Genomic DNA, 19917 nt, shown 5'->3' with positions numbered 1-19917 from the left:
TGAGTAGTTTTCCTACTGGACTGTACTTCACAGAACACTGCCTGGTTTAAGTAAAAGTCCATTCTTCCTTATGTAACCACCTCTAGAAAGAAGAAAGGAGAGGAAAAACAGAATGGGGTGGACAAAGCACGAGCCCTGCAATACTCAGATAGGCTCTTGACCTCCCCTTCGAGCTATGTCACTGGAACAGATGACCAAAGATCTGTCTCTCTCACACAGCACTCGCCACAGAAAGGAGGGAGTCAAGGAAAAGAGTTAAGTGCTTGTTCTAAACAGCTGCCGATGTGAGACAAAGGCATATTGTTTGGTGTGCAAACCAGCCTAAGGGAGTTGTGGTAATACAGCTTGAGAAAACGTGTGTTTAAACAAAATTCAATACTAGGAATGCAGAAATAAAGTGAGATATTTGTCACAGTTAAGTTCAGAACCCTAAATAGAGTTCTCAGGTTATAGTACCTTTGAAGTAAAAAAGTAAGTATTTCACTTACTTCATTTAAAAGAGGATGAATTTCTGCTAAGGGATTGTAAGGTATAAATATGAGAAGCGCTGGTCCTTTCTTCAGCTCATTGTTTAGAAGAAGGCTTTTTCCACCATGTGGTCTCAGCCAGCGCATGAGCATCTCTCGATTTTCTATAGCCCACTTGCAAATGTTCTCAGCAGTGTAGTTCATGATGTCATTTGGGTAGATCTTGAAGGTGGGAAAAAGTAATTAATTAATTGTCCTCATTTAAAGATATGGCTTAGTAATGAATGCAGTTCTCAGATGTGGCATGCTTTGTCACTGTAACGCCTAAAACCCTTTCTAATTCAATGACACGACTCAGTGAGCTTCAGCATTTCATATACCCTTCCCTTGAGGAAAACTTTCCAAATGCTCATCAGATCATAGCAACACACACAATCTTTCAGGGAAAAAGTATTCTACCAGGGAAGCTCTTTCTTTTACAACATCTTTATAATCTTAACTTTTCTCACTAGTATAAATTTTCTTTATAAGTGAAAGAGCTCAGACTCTAAGTCAGTACCATCACGTATTTTGACTTATGGCATATTAGAAAACTTTTTCCTCCCAATACACATGCACCATATTAACTCACTTTATATTATTTTTTTAAGATCCCAACATCAAGACTGCATTTAAAACTGATCTTATTACTGAATGGAAAAAAAGTGTGATAATGACGTGCTCACTGCTTCTAGGGCTACTTTAATAAATTAAGGCAAGGTTATCTTAAATAATTGCAACAGACAAATCTTTGTGTAGTCTTTTCTGAGGTGCTTGGGTTTTAGGGAGTTTGTTTTGACAATCAAGTTGGGTCTTAGCTACTGTTTAGAACAGCTGCTGACTGGTAAAACAGCAATGATATTACTGTAAAAAAAAAAAAACAGTTCCTAAACATCCTGTATACTAAGCACTGTGAAACATTTATGCATGGTCTACTACGACAGAGCTTCAATCTCCACTTATTGTCTCAGAGTCACTGCAACATGCAATACTCACAAGAGATGTGTTGACGTGTCTGTGCAAATACACGCTGCCTGAATGCACCAATGAGATTTCCTTTGCAATACGTTTATCCGTGATCACTCCAAAGCGTATTGTTCCAAGATAATCTAAAGGGGCAAATTTCCAGTTTTTAAATACAATTTCTACACACTGAACTTGCCTCATAAAAAACTTACAGCACCATCTTCAAACCAGAACACAGAAATCTTACTGAATATGAACTGCCAATATTAGTGATTAAGTGTGGTAGAAGAAAGATGACAAGAACAGGCAATGAGAACATGTTCTTCTTCTGCACTCAAAGTATACAGAATGTTATTCTGAATTGTCCAATTTCTTTTTTAGCTTATTGAATACTGAATCTGGTACTGCAGTTGCACCTCACTATGCCTTATGGCATCTCAAAAGCCAAGATGAGATATACATAGAAGCAAAAAGTATGAATATAGTTTAGATAACGTATATTTACAGTAAATATATAGTATTTAAATATGTATTTTAGTATTTCTATATTTATAAATATGTACACACAAGAATAGAATGCTTCTCATATTTACACTGGAAAGAACAATCCCAGCACATAAATGGGGAAATTACAGAATAAGATATAGGAGAACAGACTCTATATCCTGTAACAAGTCCGCGACACAGTTAAAATCAGACTTACGGTATCAATTTCCATCCTTCACTGACAGGAAAAAAATAGCCATAAATTGCACTAATCTTAACTTTAAGAAAGTTCTAGCCAGAATTTCTGACCCAAGAAAGGTATTACTCATATACAAAGACAGCATATTTAAACACAAGAGGGTTTGTATTTTAGATCACTAATGCAAAACAAGAGGGGGAGAAGGCCCTTCTGATCAATACTACCTTGTACCAACCCTGGAACTCCCTCTGGAAACGCACTTTGTTGAATTCAGTTACTAAGTGCTGAGCACGTCAAGTTCATCCTAATGCCTCTGAACCACACGTTTCAAATGTGGCAGAAGACAAACACTCTTAGGTTCAACTTAAATAAGTGCTAGTCTGATGATGGCTCTATATGGATTGCAGGTGCTCGTTTAGGTTTTTGAGGAAACTGTATCTTAATGTCATACACTTTAATTCCACGATGGCCAATCACAAAATACGTAACAAGCCGTTCATTAAGGCAATCCTCACACTGTAATAAGACAGTCTCATTATGATATCAACATCAAGAAACACTCAAAAGTTAAAAAATACTGCAAAAAGCTACTCAAGCCCACGTATATAACACATTCACAGATGCCTGAATTTATTAAAATGAAGCTTTTACCTTTCTTTAATGAATGTAAAGCTGACGTGAAGAATGTTAAATAACCAGGTGGCTGAGGTGAAGCATTGAACTCAAAATATCCTAGAACTCCAGGCTGAAATAATAGGAATTCAAGTTAGTTAAGCTGTTTTCAAGTACAGCTATATGGGCCACAGCAATTATTTGCCTACAGTAAAACACAACAGATTTAAAAAAGATAATGTTAACTGAAGAACAGTCAATTTATGCTGCAAGAAAAAAAATTAATATTAAAAGATCGAATGGAAATCGGTTCTAAAGTTGTCATTCAAAAGCTGTGTATGAGAGATGGTTTTTATGGCTGTAGATGCACAAGTTTCAAACCACTTATTTCCTCTGTTAGGTATTAAACGTCACCAAAAATAATTACTATTTACTTTGCAAATATTTTATGAGTCTGTTATGCACCAACGTAAGAACCACAGGCATAAGGACTTCTTTTAGAATTGGAATGTAAAATGTGATTTTTCAGAGTATAAACAACTTAAAACAGTAACACTTTAGTTGTTCACTACCTTGCATATAATGTGCAACTAGATAAGAGTTCAACCATTTTGTGTATGAACACCTGAACTGCTAAGCCCATTTATCATCCCATCATTAAGCTATCAGTCATTGTACAGTTTTCAGTATGTCCTGCAAGAGACAACGTAAGACTGGCTGCACAAAAATACTCCAAGAGCCTCATATCCCACCTGCATATCCATAAAGTCCTTCAAATTGCTAAAAGGGCAATTCAAAATTTAAGATTCATCCCTAAATAGGCCTATTGACTTTGCCAGAAATGAAACCTGAAAGGCTTCTCATTAAACTCAGGAAGACAATCCAGCAGAAGCTGACTTGGAAAAGAGAGGTATGTATTGTTTATACTTCTCTTGTTCCAAGATTTCAATTAAGTTTTGGTTTTAAATTCTGCAAAATATAATCCATTAAAATTTCCTTTTAGGTGCTAGATGATCTTTAAGTCCCCTCCAACCCAAATTGTTCTATGTTTTTTAATGAATCACTCAAATAGCCGTCATAAACTTTCAGGACAGAGTAATGAATGGAATTTGGTTGTGTTATTTGTTTCCCAGTTCCACGAGTGCCTACTGAAAAAGCATTTGATACATAAAGTGCACTCTAGGGATTGCTGTGGAACAAAAGATTCCCAACTCACCAATCACCCATTTGTGTAGCAAATACACTCCCACATAAGCATTTTCATTTGCTATTCTAGAGGTGCCTTAATTTTGTTAATTTTTGCAGAAAAAAAAAATAATTTTTTTTAAACCATGAACATGTATTTTGCCTGCTACTGTCATTAGTGATATGAATTCAATCACACCAGCCACAGGAATTGAGCTAATTCAGTATGACTTGACAATCTCGGGATGCTCACCAATAACAAAACTGCCCATTCCAACTAATGACCTGTTCATTTTAGGCAGGAATTATCTTTCATGAATGAATGGTAAGCACAAGATCCTTGTTCACAAAGTATATGATACCCAAGAGAATTATCAATAATAAAAATGAGATACAAGCAATTAGTGAGACTTCTGCAATAATAATTATTAAGAAGGAAATACAAATATAAATAAAACAGAAGTAGAAGATACAGCAAAATAATAGCGGTCAGTTCTTTTTTTAAAAACAATAAGTAATTAGTAACTAGTGTTCATCTGTTTCTCCTAGTGCCAAATTAAGACAGTAAAAAAAACCAATCCCTTATTAAAAAAATTTACGGCTTCAAGAAAACCAAGACAAGGAGACAATCAAAATAAGATGATCAAAATTTTAGTTTCCCATTTTCTAAAACAATTTTGGAATACCATTAATAGATAAAGCAACTTAAGGCACCAAATACTGAATGAAAGAAGAGTCAAAAAGTAAAACATGACAAGAAACCAAAAGTCAGATCTAGAAATATTTATAAAGCTATTAAAAAAGGTGACATTCTGACTCCGACTGCCAGTTCTGTTGTGCACTAACAGCAGCTTAAGACTTCTACATTGTGAAGAATAACATGCTTCCATGAGACATTTTTACAAAGTGTTTTTTTCAGTAAGAATAAACTACAGTAGGAAAATACATACTAACGCTATTTGCCTCATCAGCAATCTGGATAATTAATGTCCTTTTAATGATCATCCCAGAATAATTAAAATTTCCTCCCTGTTACAGGCTGCAATTACACACACAACAGAAGTGTCTAAAATGCTGTATTTCTTCACAAGCACCATGCAAATTTTTCCTTTCTTCTGTCAGAATGAAGACATTCACCTGCTCATACCAGCTACTCTGTTCATTTCAAGGAAATCAAACACCTTGAAATGCTAACAACTAACATGGACTCTTGCTCCATACAGGTGAGATTCAAGTCTTAGGGAAGAAATATCTCGATGTAAATAAGTTCCTCATTTTGAATTCAAGTGTGCCAAAAGGAGCTTCACAGCAGCAACTCCCACTTCTTCCTTTCACGTAAGAACTTCTTGAAACAACAACTGTTGTAGCAACAGCTACCCGCATGCAGTTTATGAGGGAATCTACATACAAACTGTTACTGATGATCAGCTGCTTCCATGCAACCATCTGTGTGGAGTTATGGTTAACTATCTTCATGCAGGCTGTTCTGAATAAGCAGCTGAACAGGATTATGACTTGCTGCTACATAAAGTGGGAGGATAAACTATTGCAATGTGACATAGGACTAGTTTACAGACACCGCATTAAGAGCGCTGGCATTGCTAAAGTGGAGCTTACTGGAGCTTTTCTTTCCATGAAACAACTTCCAGAACCTGTCTCAAACCAAGTGTCTGTAGGAAAGGTTTTGGAACAAACCTGAGGACATCAGTAGTGAAGAATCATCTCCTAATGAAACTCATGTATAAAAACACAAAATCATTAATTGTAGCATAGCCCACTTCTTCCTTGGTCTCTACTCCAGAGGAAAGGAAACTGATGAGTGGTGCCTATTAAATCAAACAAATAACAGACTTGACAAGAATCTCACCAATTACAGAACAGCAAGTTCGCGGAAACTGTAAGAATTAACAGATCTTCAGCTGAGTAAGTTTTGTTGGAGAACAGCCGGTATGATTTTATTACTGAACCACGCCTCAAGTGTATCCTAGTTCTCTGAAGGAATGAGCAAGCACGTAGATGACTGATGTGCTCAACACAGCATAATGCAATTCCCCAAAAGCCTACAAGAAATTGCCAAACACACTAGAATAAACTACGGTGATACAGACTAACACAGAAATTCCTTTCCTAGATAAGTTAAAAAAACAGAAAACTACAGAAGTTATTGTTCTCCCACAGTCAAACACAGCCAGCCTGGACGTGCACTGATGCTCATAGAGTTCAACATTTCTATAAACAATTTAGAAAAAGGAGGAGACAAGAGTGAGGAACAAAATTTATAAAGCTTATCAGGAATCACCAAAACTACAGCTGACTCAGAAGAGTTGCAGAAAGACAGTATTAGATGACTATGCGATGAAAGAGCTCCAAAACTTAAAGGCAAATAAATGCAAAGCAATGGGAACAGAGAGAAAAAAAACCAAACCCACAGCTACTGATTAGCTTTTACAATTAGATAAATGCTTTTACTACTCAATTAAGTTATTTCTCTCCCAATTTGTATTTATTTATTTTTATGCTTTGCCTATATTGCAATTAGGTAAGGGAGATGATTTTTATTCCAGAACCTCAGATACGTGTAGACAGGTAATTCCTGCCTCAGTTTATCTGTGAATATAGGAAAGAAAACAGCAAGAGGGAAGGAATGTGTAATCTCTGAGGAACAGCAGAACTAATAGTACATACCACTAATTCTATACCATAGAAATGCAAAGAAGAAACATTGATTAAACAGTAAAAGTCTGTTCATCTTCTAACGATGTTAAAACACTGTCAATCCAAAACTGAAATCAAATTCCCACATCATCACTTAATGCAGGTACCACAGTACCCCACACAAGAGCAAGCTATTAAGTCACATCCACTTCTAGGTCAGATCCTACACAGCTGGTTCAAAGCTCAGGAAGCATTTCTACACAAATAGAGCAAAGAAGAAAGCTGACATCACATTAAGACACATGCCAGCTACCTCCCAGAAAGACCAACCCCTCCCCAACCTCTCCCCAAGCCATAAGACACTGAGCTCCCTGGGCACACTTAACTTTTGTAAGTGAATGAAGCTTTTGTCTAACTATGGAAGCAGCATGTTTTCTTCCTCTGTACCTCAGAAGAATGAGGCTATTTCTAGTAGCTGGGTTAGTCAGATGAGGAATGAGACATCCCAGTTCTCCTGGATTTAAATGAAACTGTTAAATCTTTGCAGCTGAGAAAACAAAAGAAGTCTGATTACAGGTATTACAGGTACTTGGAGTTATGGCAGGAACTGCATATCTTTCTCCAGCTTCCACCTTCCCATACATTCCAAGACTTTAACTGCTTTTCCTTACTCTCAAAATTAAATTCTAATTCTTACGCAGTTCTAATTTTGTATTAGTATTAGTATCAACCACAAAAAAAAATTAAATAGTATCAGAAAATGCAGAGTCTTAACGTTCAACCAGAATTTTTTATTTTCCGTGGGGTTTGAGCGCCCTCTAGCGATACCAAAACAGCATCTCACGACAGTCGTTATTCGACCGAGGGACACTTGCTCTTATATTTAACTAGATTCTATTCATCAGTATTTCTTAGAAATAAAAACATGCTAATTAACATTTGGATACAAGATAAAATACTGCTGGATTTCAGTGTCTCTCGCTGTGGTCCAACTTACAAAAAAACGCTGCTTATCTTGGTACCTTTACAGTACTTGTTAGTTCAAGCACGCTATGACATTTAAGGGATTTCAATACTCAGTTGAGGGTGGGTAGAGATCCTGGTTCTCTTTGCTAGATGCTTTCTCTTTCAAAATCTGGCTACTAGAATTTGAACACAAGATGAAAGCATCAAGAGCTTCATAGATTAGATGGGAAAGGACAACTATGGGCTTCCAAGTCCTGGCTATCAGTAAATGGACAAGCAAGAACAAAACTTCCTTGAAGCAAGAAGAGAAGGGTGCAGTAACTCTTTTAAGTGTGAAAACACAGCCTGAGCAGAACTGACGATGACAAATTTTTCAGAAAATACTGAGTTTCAAAATTAATTGGCTTTTAAATGAAGAAATAACAAAAACTTAATCAAGCAGCAGACAATGGGCAAAATGCCCAATGACTTATCCTTTAGAGTCTTTGCTACTTTCCCTTCTGCTAAAAAATAGCAATTTTAATATATAAAAGATCATAAATCAAAGGAAGGCACTAACCAAGGTTCTCAAAATAGCAATTAGTTTGTGCCACGCATGCACTTCCTATAACTTACTCTACTCCACTTCTCAAACCTTTTCACTTCTTAACCACCAAAGTCACCTCCTGGATGGTATCTTTGACAAAAAGGGGTAAAGCTCCTAGACTTGCTCATAAAGCAGTAGGAAATATTTACAATTCTTAGTGTTTAAAATGATGAAACCACGTGTTTATTTCTGGTTTAAAACGAACTTTTCCTTTGTGTCTATGTTCATCCATCCACCTTTGTATACAATTCTCTGTTTCTTAGGCCTCTTCTGTATCCCAGCTCCTGATCGCTCAGTGTTTCCTTTTCTTGCTGTACTCACCTAAACTGGCACTAGCCAACGTCCCAATGTTCCCCAAATGGGCCTAACTGCATGAGCTGGCTGTTATTTTTGTATCCCCTTCTCTCCACCTTGTTTAACTTCAGAGAGGCAAGATGCTGAGCACCTGGGGCCACAGTCTGGGAAAGAAGCCCAGCCCTAACTGACTGCAGGGCAGCCTGACAGATCAGACTTTTCTCCACAGAATTCAAACCACAGGGAGGGGACAAGTTTGAACATCAAAATAAAAGTATATGTTCAATTGCTAAGCGTATTTAAAAACACACTCTCTGGTCCCCCTAAAAAATTGTCTTTTATCTTAGTCTTTTTCTAGCAGAATCGCAGCTCCAACTGCAAAGCAAATCTAAGCTTAATGACATGATGGTTATTAGTTACCTTTTGCAGACTACCGAGAAATAATTCATGCTACACAGACTGAAAACCTCAAGTCTCTAAGAGGCAAAAGAATAACAGAGTTTCACAATGGCAAAACTGAAGCAGTGAAAGGACAACAGAGCTGCTTGGATCACAGAAAGTTTCAGCATGAGAGACACACACAGACACCCAACTCCCAACACACAGTGCCTGCTTAAGACACTGGAAAACTAAACCCATTAATAGTTCCTAAGGGATAAACTAAGGCGTGAACAGCACAGTGCCTACTGATGGTAACTACTAGTGTGCATCCCCTTATGCTGTGGCAGCTTTCATTTCACAGCACGGAAAGTGCTCCATCCTGCAGCAGAACCGGTCATTAGAACACATGCTAATTCAAAGAGGAACTCTTTTAAAAATTCTTAGACACTGAAAAGCCCTTCACGTGCTTCAGCCACTATTACAGCATCAATTTGTCAATCCGGTTTCCTATTCTGCTCTAATAGCTTGGGGTTTTGTGATATTATAGTATTTTCCCATTGTGCGCTACAGAAATGAACAATTATAAAGGGATTATAAATGGTTCTGCTGGAAGCGCATTTTGTCTTACTGGAAGTTATTAATCCACTGGTATTGCTACCAATCTTGACACCTCTGTACACAACACACAGAAAATTAATAAAAAGCCATGTACTAATGGATTAAAGTCATGAAGTCAGAGCATAGAAAGTGGGTAGGAGCTGTTATTTCAAATTATTTTACATTTGTTTTTACTTAACAGACTTATCGTATTAGAAAGGTATAATATTCCTTTAAAAATTAAAACAATGATTATGTATTTCTCAACTTAGACTGCAAAGTTTTTGCAAAAAGTTTTCTCCTTTCTTTCTTGTTCAGATGTAACTATTTGGAGAGGTAACAACTTTGTTGAATCTACATGCGAAAGTACTGTAAATTAAGAATATTACTAAATCATAAGAATCACTACACAGGGAACCAACATTATCAACTTGTCATATCATATTTTTATTATTTTAACAAATTTACAGGGCACTGATTTCAGGATCCTGGAAATAACCTAGTACTTCGGAGCAGATCAAATTTAATTGTGAAACAAGTCAAACTCGTTCTGAACCACAGTGGTAAAGCTAGAGAAGAGAGACAAGTACCTCAAAATTTGAGAGGAAATCTAGTAATTTTGATCGAGACGAGATGTAGAGTAGTGGTGTCATCACCCGGCGAACAAACTTTTCAATATAAACAGCACTCATAGGGCCTTTGTATTCAATTGGTCCAAAACTAGTACCAAAAAAAATAATAGAACATTAAGACTTAAATTCACAATAGAAAGAGTCCCTCCTAGGGGTGGCAGAGGTAGGAATAACATAGACAGCATGCTCAGCCTCTAGGGAATTGCTCACCATGTTAATTAATACTGGCTTCTCTAACTGACAGAAGAATTGTGTTACCAAAGTACAGCATGGACACTGCAGTGACTCCAGTGCAGTGTCTATGGGTGGGTGCAGTGTGTTGGTGGGACAAAGGGATAGAGACCACCTCTGAGTCCCATTAAAGAAGCTAGAAAAACACATGCACGAATTATATGGTCACGTGCATTTCTTTCTGCTTTGTCTGAAATAAATACATGTGACTTAAAAATACAGATCTGAAAAACATCACTACTTCCACTTGATTTTTAAAAATCTTTAGAAAATTCAAACATCATAAGCCTGAAAAGCTGCAATATTCTTACACCGACTTTTACAAGCAGCACTCAATAAAGCAGGGATGACTCCAGTCACACTGCTGATAAGCAGACTCAGTGAGTCTGCAGTGTCTCCCCCAGCTATCCGATAGCACAGCTCACCCCACATGAGGTAGTGCTAAAACAGAGGGCAGGCCAGGCCTTGTGGCTACCATTTGCACAGCTTCTCCGTCTCCTTGAAAACCCATATCTGAGTTATTATCATTAGGTTAGACAAAGCACCACAGTCTATAATGAAATCAAACACACAAAGCATAAGGAATTAGTCCTTTCCCACTGAAGAATTTAACGTGATGCATTTTTAAATATAGTTTATACATGCAGATACTATGAAAAATATCAAACTCGCGCTAAGATATCTGTATTGAGGTGCTTTGAAATGGTCTTCTAGAACCCACTGGATTACTCTAAATCTTACACTGGTTTATTACAAACCTTTATCTTAACAACGGCATGCATTGCTTCACATCACATGCCCAGTACACAAGATTCGAGTTTTAGTATCTCAGGCATGAGGGGTGCATTGCCCTTTAGGGTTTCTATGCAGTATCAATATGAATTGACATCTCATCTTCTCGCAACTCTGTTTACAGTTACCAATAATACCCAGGTGTATTCGTTTAATGTGTTGTAATTTCAAGATCAAATAAATTTAAGTCAATGTACATCCAAGTGGGATTGTTTCTTTTACTGCAGCTTGAATTATGCCAGTACCATCTGCATATGTTCCAAGTTCAGCTGACAAAAATGAAGATTTCTCCTCCTCAATTACATAACCCTCCACCCCCCTGCAAAAAAAAATCAGCCTCTCTAATGGAAGAGAGCTGCAGCTCAAGACTAAGGTACACAAGTAAAACGCAAGTGATAAACTACACCACATCCAGCTATTTTGTACCCAGCACTAGAAAGCGTTTCCTTACCTTCTGCTCCACACAAAGTGAAAAAAAAAATGGATAATACATACAGATACCAAAAAACAAAGTGAGGAAGTGAGATTATACAAAACTTTATACAATGATCTCACGACATTTGGAGCATAAAAAAGTGAGTACAAAGTTCAAATTTAGAAGAAAGTCTTCAATAAATAGTGCCATTTAAGTACGTACTTAAATTCCACTAACTTCAACAGCCTTTAGTTACATACTTCATTGTTGTCACAAATTGGGACCAGTTGATATAATCCACCTACACAGAGCAAGTGGAAAACTGAAATTGAGATAAGAATTGGAATTCTTTACTTTTCATTGGAGGTAGAATTTCCAGGAGATACACAGGCAAAAGAAAATTTCCTTAAGGATGAAGAACTGTGTGGCATGTCATTTAACTGACATTTACAGCTGTTACTGACACCCAAGTAGCACACATGATGAACTTTACCCAGAATTGTCTTCTCTACAGCCACTTAGTATAGCCATAAACATAACATTTTCAAAACACAACATTTCATATATCATCTCTTTCCCAAAATGACAATGAAAACCCCAGACTGTAAGTAATCTTACCTCCGATGATATAAGTGTATCACAGGAAAATAGAAGAAATGCTTCTGCTTCCTGCATTTTCCCTGGTTCCACCAGCAATTTAGAGCCACAAAAAGCACCTGCAAAGCAGGTAAAAATTCACAGCTAACAAAGTACATTACTATGACCTTCCTTATCCAACATGTGACCTTCTTTTTCCAATCCATTCCACCTGCTGTTTCCAGTGTCTTTTCAACTCAATATTCCATTTCTGCTCCTCTCAATTCTATCACACGATACTTTTTTTTTTGTAAGCCCCACTGCAACAGCAATCCTGCTGGATGCTTTTCTTTCTACTTTTTAAGATTCTTAATCTAAAACCTTCAAATTTACTAAACTTAGTCATAATCTGTATTAATTACTTTTTCCTGCAGAGTGGAGACCCACAAGCAGAGGTTTAGGACAGGTGTACCTGGTAACCTGTCACAGGTAACCAACTGCTAGAAAGCAATGCTATGGCTGCAATATTATATGACTAGTAGCACCTCCAAGGATCCTGGAAGCAGAAGCAAGCTTCCTCCGATTTCTTTCTGAAGGCAGGTGAATATATCCGAGAACATTTTACAAGAAGGAACCTGTAGAGTTCCCCATTCAGGAGCAACAATAACAGAGAACTGAGCAGGAATCACAGGTTTACTCCATTTATTCTAACACTCTGTATGTTAAACTAAATTTAAGACAACTGGCTGAGTTACCCTGAAATATGAGCTTCAGGTCCTATCGGTTCCCACAAGATGACAGAAATTACCATCAGCTCATGCTGATCTGTATCTTCTCTGGAGTTACCTGGTCTGACAATCTGCTGGCCACATGTTCTATTTCTTCTCTTGCTGCGATGGACTGGCCACACCATGGTGCATAGAAGAAATACAGCACAATTTCCGAATCCTGACGAAGGTGATCTGCATAGTCTAATTGTCCTCGAAAAAGATCAATGACTGGAGAATTTGTGGAGAAAAAATTCACTGGAAGCTTCGCTGGCATTGTCACATCTTTCGCTCGGCTGCAAGAAGGAAATTAAGAGTCGTTACAGAGAGCAGTAGTTAAGTGAGTGTGTCCAAAGCCCTAATTTTTAATCTTAGCAAAGGTCATGCAATGACAAAACTTTGGAAATTGATGCAAATGACTATAACTTACATTTTCTGAGTTAGTTTCATGAAATATTATAAAAATCTAAAGATCACTTTTAACAAACTTTAGAAAGTCACGCTGTGATACCATGCACTACGTTTATCGCTATGTTAGCTCACACTCTTATGCTGGTTGCTATAGAGCATAAAATTACCAGAAAGAGTGATTTCTTTGGGTTTCTTCCCTGGCCTCATCCTCTTTTAACACTTGCACTTTAGGTAACAGCACCCTGATAAGAGAAGAGACACTGGTCACAGAGTTTTGTGATGTGATATGTAGAAACAGACTATGACTCTGCTTTATGCTTTGCTCTGAAGTGCTCTACACTTCCACTCTTTTATATTGTACTATTTAAAAATGCATAAATGTGTCTTAGCTTATTTTACTGATTAGAGCAGGGACTGCAAACCGTTCAGGGAATGTAAGTACAATATGAACAAGTACAGAGTCTTGATTTAAAGAGATAATGCCAGCTTAAGTTTCTTAAGAGAAATTAGTTTGACCAATAATACCAAGAAAGTAAACCCAATAATGAGGCAAACATTTTGAATCAAATCAGCAATTACACAGTCCAGAATTCAGTATTTCCAAGGTGTTCAGGAGCTGTTAGGGTGTAAACTGCCTCAAACGCAAGTGAATGATTGTGTTCTTTTTTATATTCTCTTAGTTCCAAAATTTTCCACTAGCTGTATTTAACTAGACTAAGTCAGATCAAAAACTGGACCACACCACTGTAATGCTCAATTTTGCCACAGTTCCTTATGCAACACGAACTTTTAGGAAAACTGCATTTCTTCATCTTGGATCACAATAGAAAGCTAACACAAAAAGCTTTTCACCTGATACTGGATATTTCTCAGGTTACAATTTTAACAGTAATGATAAAATTATTGAGCCCCGAACACCATCAAACTCCTAAGTTGAGCCTTCTCCTAGTGATGCAACATTTTCAAACTACAATCATTCTTGTCTGTAAAGACCTTTCTTTTTACAACACACACTCACGAAACCCACAGCTTTTCTCTCATTTCCAGGTTACTAAGTATACACTTACAGTCAATATTTAAGAATCACTCCCCATATACTTTCTAAAAGTTATAGAAATTCTAAAATCATATGTAAGAGAGGATATTTGCTTCAAAATACAGAGTTTTAAAAATACTACCTGGTCCCTCATGTTCACAATTCATCAATTCCACTACTCACAAAATTATGTTTTCACACAGATGGCCAAAAATCTAGTTCCTTCTGTGGACTTGTACCTTCACTCCTTCTCTTCAGCCCTGTCAGCAACCCAGAACCTCCTTCCCCAATCCTTACGCCACCTCACAAGCAACACCTCTGGTTCCCTCCCATTCCTGCCCTCGGCACTTATGCAGACTGCTGGCTTCTTCCCACGATTTCTACCTGCCAGCTAGACCGGACACAACACGGATGCAGCATGGCTCTAACTCACAGGTCAGTCCACACACACCAATGAGCTGCTGAAAGCCAAACACGGCAGCTATGTGCTGATCTCTAACTAACACATACCTCTTCAGAGACATTAACCAGAATTTCTTCTCTTGAACTAGTTTAAGGAAAACAGACAACCTAAATATGTTTAAAACCTCTACTGAATTAAACTGAAAGTGGACAGTTGGTTCAAGAGTTATGGTGAGCAGGCAGATAGACGGATATGAAACATAACAGCATAAGCCTTAAAAATGAGATACGAAATGGGCTCCGAATTGCAAGAAAGAATAAAACAGATCCACAAAAATCACACAACATGAATGAGCCAGAAACTACACAGCTACCCTCAAATACAAAAAACACTCTCTAGTCATTATTAAAATAAAACCACAAAAAAACAATAGCTGCCAGCTACTTGGGTTGATTTGCTCAGTAGTGTCTCCTTCTGCAACACCAAATGTGTTAACAGTACTTATAGAGAATTCCCAGGTTTACAAAGAGAACAGTGCTCTGAACCCCTAAAAAGTACACAAGCATAAACCGTGGACTACACAGTAACTTATTATACAAGCACAGCAATCACATACTGTTTAATAAAACACTGATTATATTATTTACCTGCTGCATGGAGCCTATAAAATATTCAACTCGTTTCAACAGAAAAGCCTGATAATGGGGGAAAGCACAAGCAAGTGCCCATGGAATCAGTCCCTTTGACCGCAAGCTCCTTACAGTGGGGCTATCTTGAAAGATATTTGCATAGTGCCAGAAATAATCCAGTTTCTAAACCACAGGTTTTTCAGAATAACACGTTAGTTCAGGCTTCATTCGGCTATTCTTCCAGCCACCATAAACCTGCAACAGCTCAAACCCCACTAACGGATTGCCTTCCAGTAAAGGAATTTTCCCTTCCCATCCTTTGTGTGCTGTATGCACAGTGCTAGCAGCTGCACTCTGGTGCCGAGACTTGCTTTCAAACCACACTGGTGTGTGCTGAGAAACTATGCACTGTAGTCATAATTAACAAGTGCAATTAGCCATCTTCCAAATTGCATGTGAAATTTTTACACTTGAATTTTCTACATTTCTGACAGCAACAGAACAGGGAATATCTTTCTGATACTAGTTTGTCTACAACCTGAAAAGCCAAAACTCCCTAATCAAACTTCCTGCACAGAGTAGAGGGTGGCAGGAAGCACATTCCAAGCACATTCCACTTGTGAGCTTTCAAACACAGCTAGCAGTACAACGAAAGGAACATGCAGGTTATAAATAAAGAGGAAGAAAATAGAAGCATCATTGTATGTGTAAAAAAAAATATATATATATTTTAGCACCAGACAGTAAAACGGGGAGGTGATTAAGTTCCGAAGCCCTTCAGCATGCGTTCTGTAATATGGCAAGAGCTTTATACTTTAATCTGAATTATCTGGTCACTGCGTGATATGGACCACTGGAACAGAGGCACTGCTGCTCACAGAGCAGCTCACTGGAAGACTTAAAACACACTTCAGTTCAAATAATAGATCCTCTGTGGGCAGGTGAGATAAGAAGGCCTTAGTATTTTTCAGAAGCGTTGCTTGTGAATCAAGTGTTTCTGGGAATAAAATTTGCCAGATTCTACAGAATACAGAAGTAACCAGATCCTCACAGCCCTTCATCACTCCCCAAATTAAACCCCAAATGCCGCAGACTGTCTTGACCTAAAACCAACCCAGGACGTTCAGATCCTGGTTAAGGCTCCAGGAAGTTGCTGCCTGGCTGCAACGTCTTTATGTGCCACCGTGGATCACCCAGCTGTCCCTGCACTTCCAGCTACCGCGTTACCTGGTCCCAGGTACCCACACACACAAGGCTCTTGGCAAACAGCAGCCAAAGCGACTTCTGCCATGAAGAACGAAGTTCCTGCTCGCAAGAGCAGCAGCACCAGACTGGGAGGGGAACCTCAAAGCACCTTTCTGTGCTAAGCAGGTGGAGGGACCAGGGGGTGCCGAGACCAACCCATGACCCAGAGCAGCTCCACTTTGCCCCACCGGTGCAGCCAGCTCAGCTCAGGAAAGGATCTCAGCCCTGTGCCTCTCACTCCTGAGGCAACACGAGGCACAGGTTACTCTCTCCAGGCAAGGAAAAGTGGCTTCCTCAACGAAACACGCCTCAGGCAGCCAGGCACCCCTGTGCCCATCACCATGCCCTGACACCCTGCGAGGAGAGCACACGTGGCCCCACAGCACCCTGCTTCTCCCAGTCCTGTGACACCATGCGGACTTTGCAACATCCCTCCTTCTCTCACCATGTCACACTGAGAAGGCCCCAGAGTACCCTGATTTCTCCTGTGATACCGCAGGGACCCCAGAGCATCCCTGCTTCTCTTCTCCCATCCCTGTGACACTGCAGGGACCTCACAGCATCCCCTCTTCTCCCAGCCCTGTGGCACCACAGAGACCCCAGAGCACCCTTGCTTCATTTGTGACACTGTGGGGACGCCACAGCACCCCCGTTTCTCTTCTCCCACCATGTTACACTGCGTGGCCCCACAGCACCCCTGCTTCTCCCATTCCTGTGAGACCATGGAGGCCTCACAGCACCCCCATTCTCCCCATCGTGTGACACCATAGGGACCCCACAGCACCCAGCCCTGCTTCTCTCATCCCCGTGGCACCACAGGGACCCCAGAGCACCCCTGCTTCTCTTCTCCCAGCATGCGACACCATAGCGACCCCACAGTACCCTCTTCTTCTCCCACCTCTGTGAGACTGTGGGGACCGCACAGCACCCCACTTCTCCTCTCCCATCGTGTGACACCGCGGGGACCCCCCACGGCACCCCCAGTTCTCTCCATCGTGTGACACCACAGGGATCCCACAGCACCCCCAGTTCCCCCACTCCTGGTGACACCACGGGGACCTCGCAGCACCCCACTTCTACTCTCTTACCCCTGTGGCACCACAGGGACCCCACAGCACCCCCTCTTCTCCCCATCGTGTGACACCACAGGGACCCTGCAGCACCCCCAGCTCCCCCACTCCTGGTGACACCACAGGGACCCCGCAGCACCCCCACTTCTCCCACTCCTGTGAGACTGGGGAGACCTCGCAGCACCCCACTTCCCCTCTCCCATCGCGTGACACTGTGGGGACCCCCCACGGCACCCCCAGTTCTCTCCATCATGTGACACCACAGGGACCCCACAGCAACCCCTCCTCTCCCACCACTGATGACACCACGGGGACCTCGCAGCACCCCACTTCTCCTCTCTTACCCCTGTGGCACCACAGGGACCCCACCGCACCCCCTCTTCTCCCCATCGTGTGACACCACAGGGACCCCGCAGCACCCCCACTTCTCCCACCTCTGTGAGACTGTGGGGACCTCGTAGCACCCCACTTCTCCTCTCCCATCTTGTGACACCGTGGGGACCCCCCACGGCACCCCCAGTTCTCCCCACCGTGTGACACCACAGGGACCCCGCAGCACCCTCTCTTCTCCCACCCCTCACGACACCGCGGGGTCCTCGCCGCCCTCCACACCGCGCGACACGACCGGGCCCCCCCCCCCCGCGGCGCCGCTCTCCCGGTCCCGCAGGCCGCCGCGGGCCGGGCCCGCCCGCCATTACCTGCAGGTGACTTTGAGCGCGACGAGCAGGGCGCAGCCGAGCAGCAGGGCCGCCCCGCAGAGCAGCTCGGGCCGCCGCGCCATGAGGGCGGCGCGGGGCCGCGGGCGGGCGGCAGGCGCGGGGCCGCCGCATGCCGGCATCGCCCCCCGAGCGGGGAGGGGCGCGCACGGAGGGACACGGGACACGTCCGCCCGCACGGGGAGGGGCCGCCGGCAGCCAACCCCCGGCCGACACGTCCCGACCGGCCGAGCGGGGCGGGGAACGGGGTGGGGAGCGGGGAGAGAAGGGGATAAGGAGGGAAACCGGGGAAAGGAGGAGAAGCGGGGAGGGGACGAGGTGGGAGGAAATGAGGGAAGAGGGGGGGAAAACGGGGGAAGGGCGGGGGGGGGGGGAGCCGAGGAAGGTGGGGGAAACGGGGGAAGGGGAGGGGAACCGGGAAAGGGGTGGGGGGGACCGGGGAGAGAAGGGGGAAAACGGGGGAGAGAGGAGGGGGAAAACGGGGAGAGAAGGGGGAAAACGGGGGAGAGAAGAGAGGGAAAACGGGGGAGAGAGGAGAGGGAAAACGGGGGAGAGAGGAGGGGGAGAACCGGGAAGAGAAGGGGGAAAACGGGGGAGAGAAGAGAGGGAGAACCGGGGCAGAGAGAAGGAGAACCGGGGAGATAAGGGGGGGGGAACCGGGGGGAGAGAGGAGATGGAGAACCGGGAAGATAAGGGGGAAACCGGGGAGAGGGGAGGGGAAGAACCGGGGAGAGAAGGGGGAAAACGGGGGAGAGAGGAGAGGGAGAACCGGGGCAGAAAGAACCGGGGAGATAAGGGGGGGGGGAAACCGGGGGGAGAGAGGAGATGGAGAACCGGGGAGGTAAGGGGGAAACCGGGGGGAGAGAGGAGGGTAGAACCGGGGAGAAGAGGGGGCAACTGGGGAGAGAGGAGGGGGAGAACCGGGGAAGAAGGGGGGAAACCGAGCCTCGAGGGGAGCAGGGCACCCAGTGTGAGAATGAACTCAGTTTTGCTGCAGCTGGTTTGTATGGTTAACTATCTCGTCATACAGAACTGTCTTGTGTCAAGAGAGAATATATGAATAACCTGAAAGAATAAACGCTCTCTTAGAGTTGCAAGAATTTATTGATCTGCGTAGTTGCCTTGTAAGATGTGGCAGTTTTAGGTCAAGAGAGAACCTGTCTTAGGGCTGCGAGAATATATTGATGTGCTTAGTCAACTTGTGAGATGTAGTTGTCTTGGGTCTAGAGAGAACCTGGGGTCTCCAGCCAGGGTTGGATAAACTTAAAAAATAAACATTCTTTGAGGAATGGCTGTCTACAACTAGTCTATATGCCCACTGCTTTTGTAAGTGGACATATAGGCATATAAATGGGATGCCTTTTTCAGAAGGGCATGTGATTCAGTGCTGAATTGTAAAACAAAAATATTGCCGTTGGAGACTTTATCCTTTTCTATATTTTACCAGTGAATAAGCATTTCTCAGAGGGGAACCTGAACTTTGAGGGGAGTGGGGGAACCGGGCATAGAGGGGAGTGCCAGCCTAGCCCCCTCCCCATCCCACTGTGGTAAAAACATGTGA

At 41.8% G+C, this 19917-nt stretch overlaps 1 protein-coding gene across 3 annotated transcripts in view; it reads right to left on the bottom strand.

The window, feature by feature from the left end:
* TXNDC11 (thioredoxin domain containing 11) overlaps nt 1–18498 on the bottom strand; it is a 32293-nt gene extending 13795 nt beyond the window's left edge. The window contains exons 1-7 of one of the 3 annotated variants that reach the window (XM_069870604.1): nt 18339–18498; nt 12926–13142; nt 12122–12219; nt 10024–10153; nt 2809–2902; nt 1503–1615; nt 489–689 (exon numbers count right to left, since the gene is read on the bottom strand). In XM_069870604.1, coding sequence (XP_069726705.1) covers nt 489–689; nt 1503–1615; nt 2809–2902; nt 10024–10153; nt 12122–12219; nt 12926–13142; nt 18339–18478 — 993 coding nt within the window. In that variant the 5' untranslated portion in view covers nt 18479–18498. Of the gene's footprint in view, nt 1–488; nt 690–1502; nt 1616–2808; nt 2903–10023; nt 10154–12121; nt 12220–12925; nt 13143–13424; nt 13551–18338 lie in introns of those variants that run through there. The other 2 variants (XM_069870605.1, XM_069870606.1) reach the window with 2 other exon arrangements.
* Nucleotides 18499–19917: the final 1419 nt, after the last annotated feature.

This window comes from Phaenicophaeus curvirostris, chromosome 16 (genome assembly GCF_032191515.1).
Source record: "Phaenicophaeus curvirostris isolate KB17595 chromosome 16, BPBGC_Pcur_1.0, whole genome shotgun sequence".
Taxonomy (NCBI): Eukaryota; Metazoa; Chordata; class Aves; order Cuculiformes; family Cuculidae; genus Phaenicophaeus; species Phaenicophaeus curvirostris.
The sequence above is the reverse complement of the archived record's forward strand: the minus strand, read 5'-3'. Positions and strand labels throughout refer to the sequence as shown.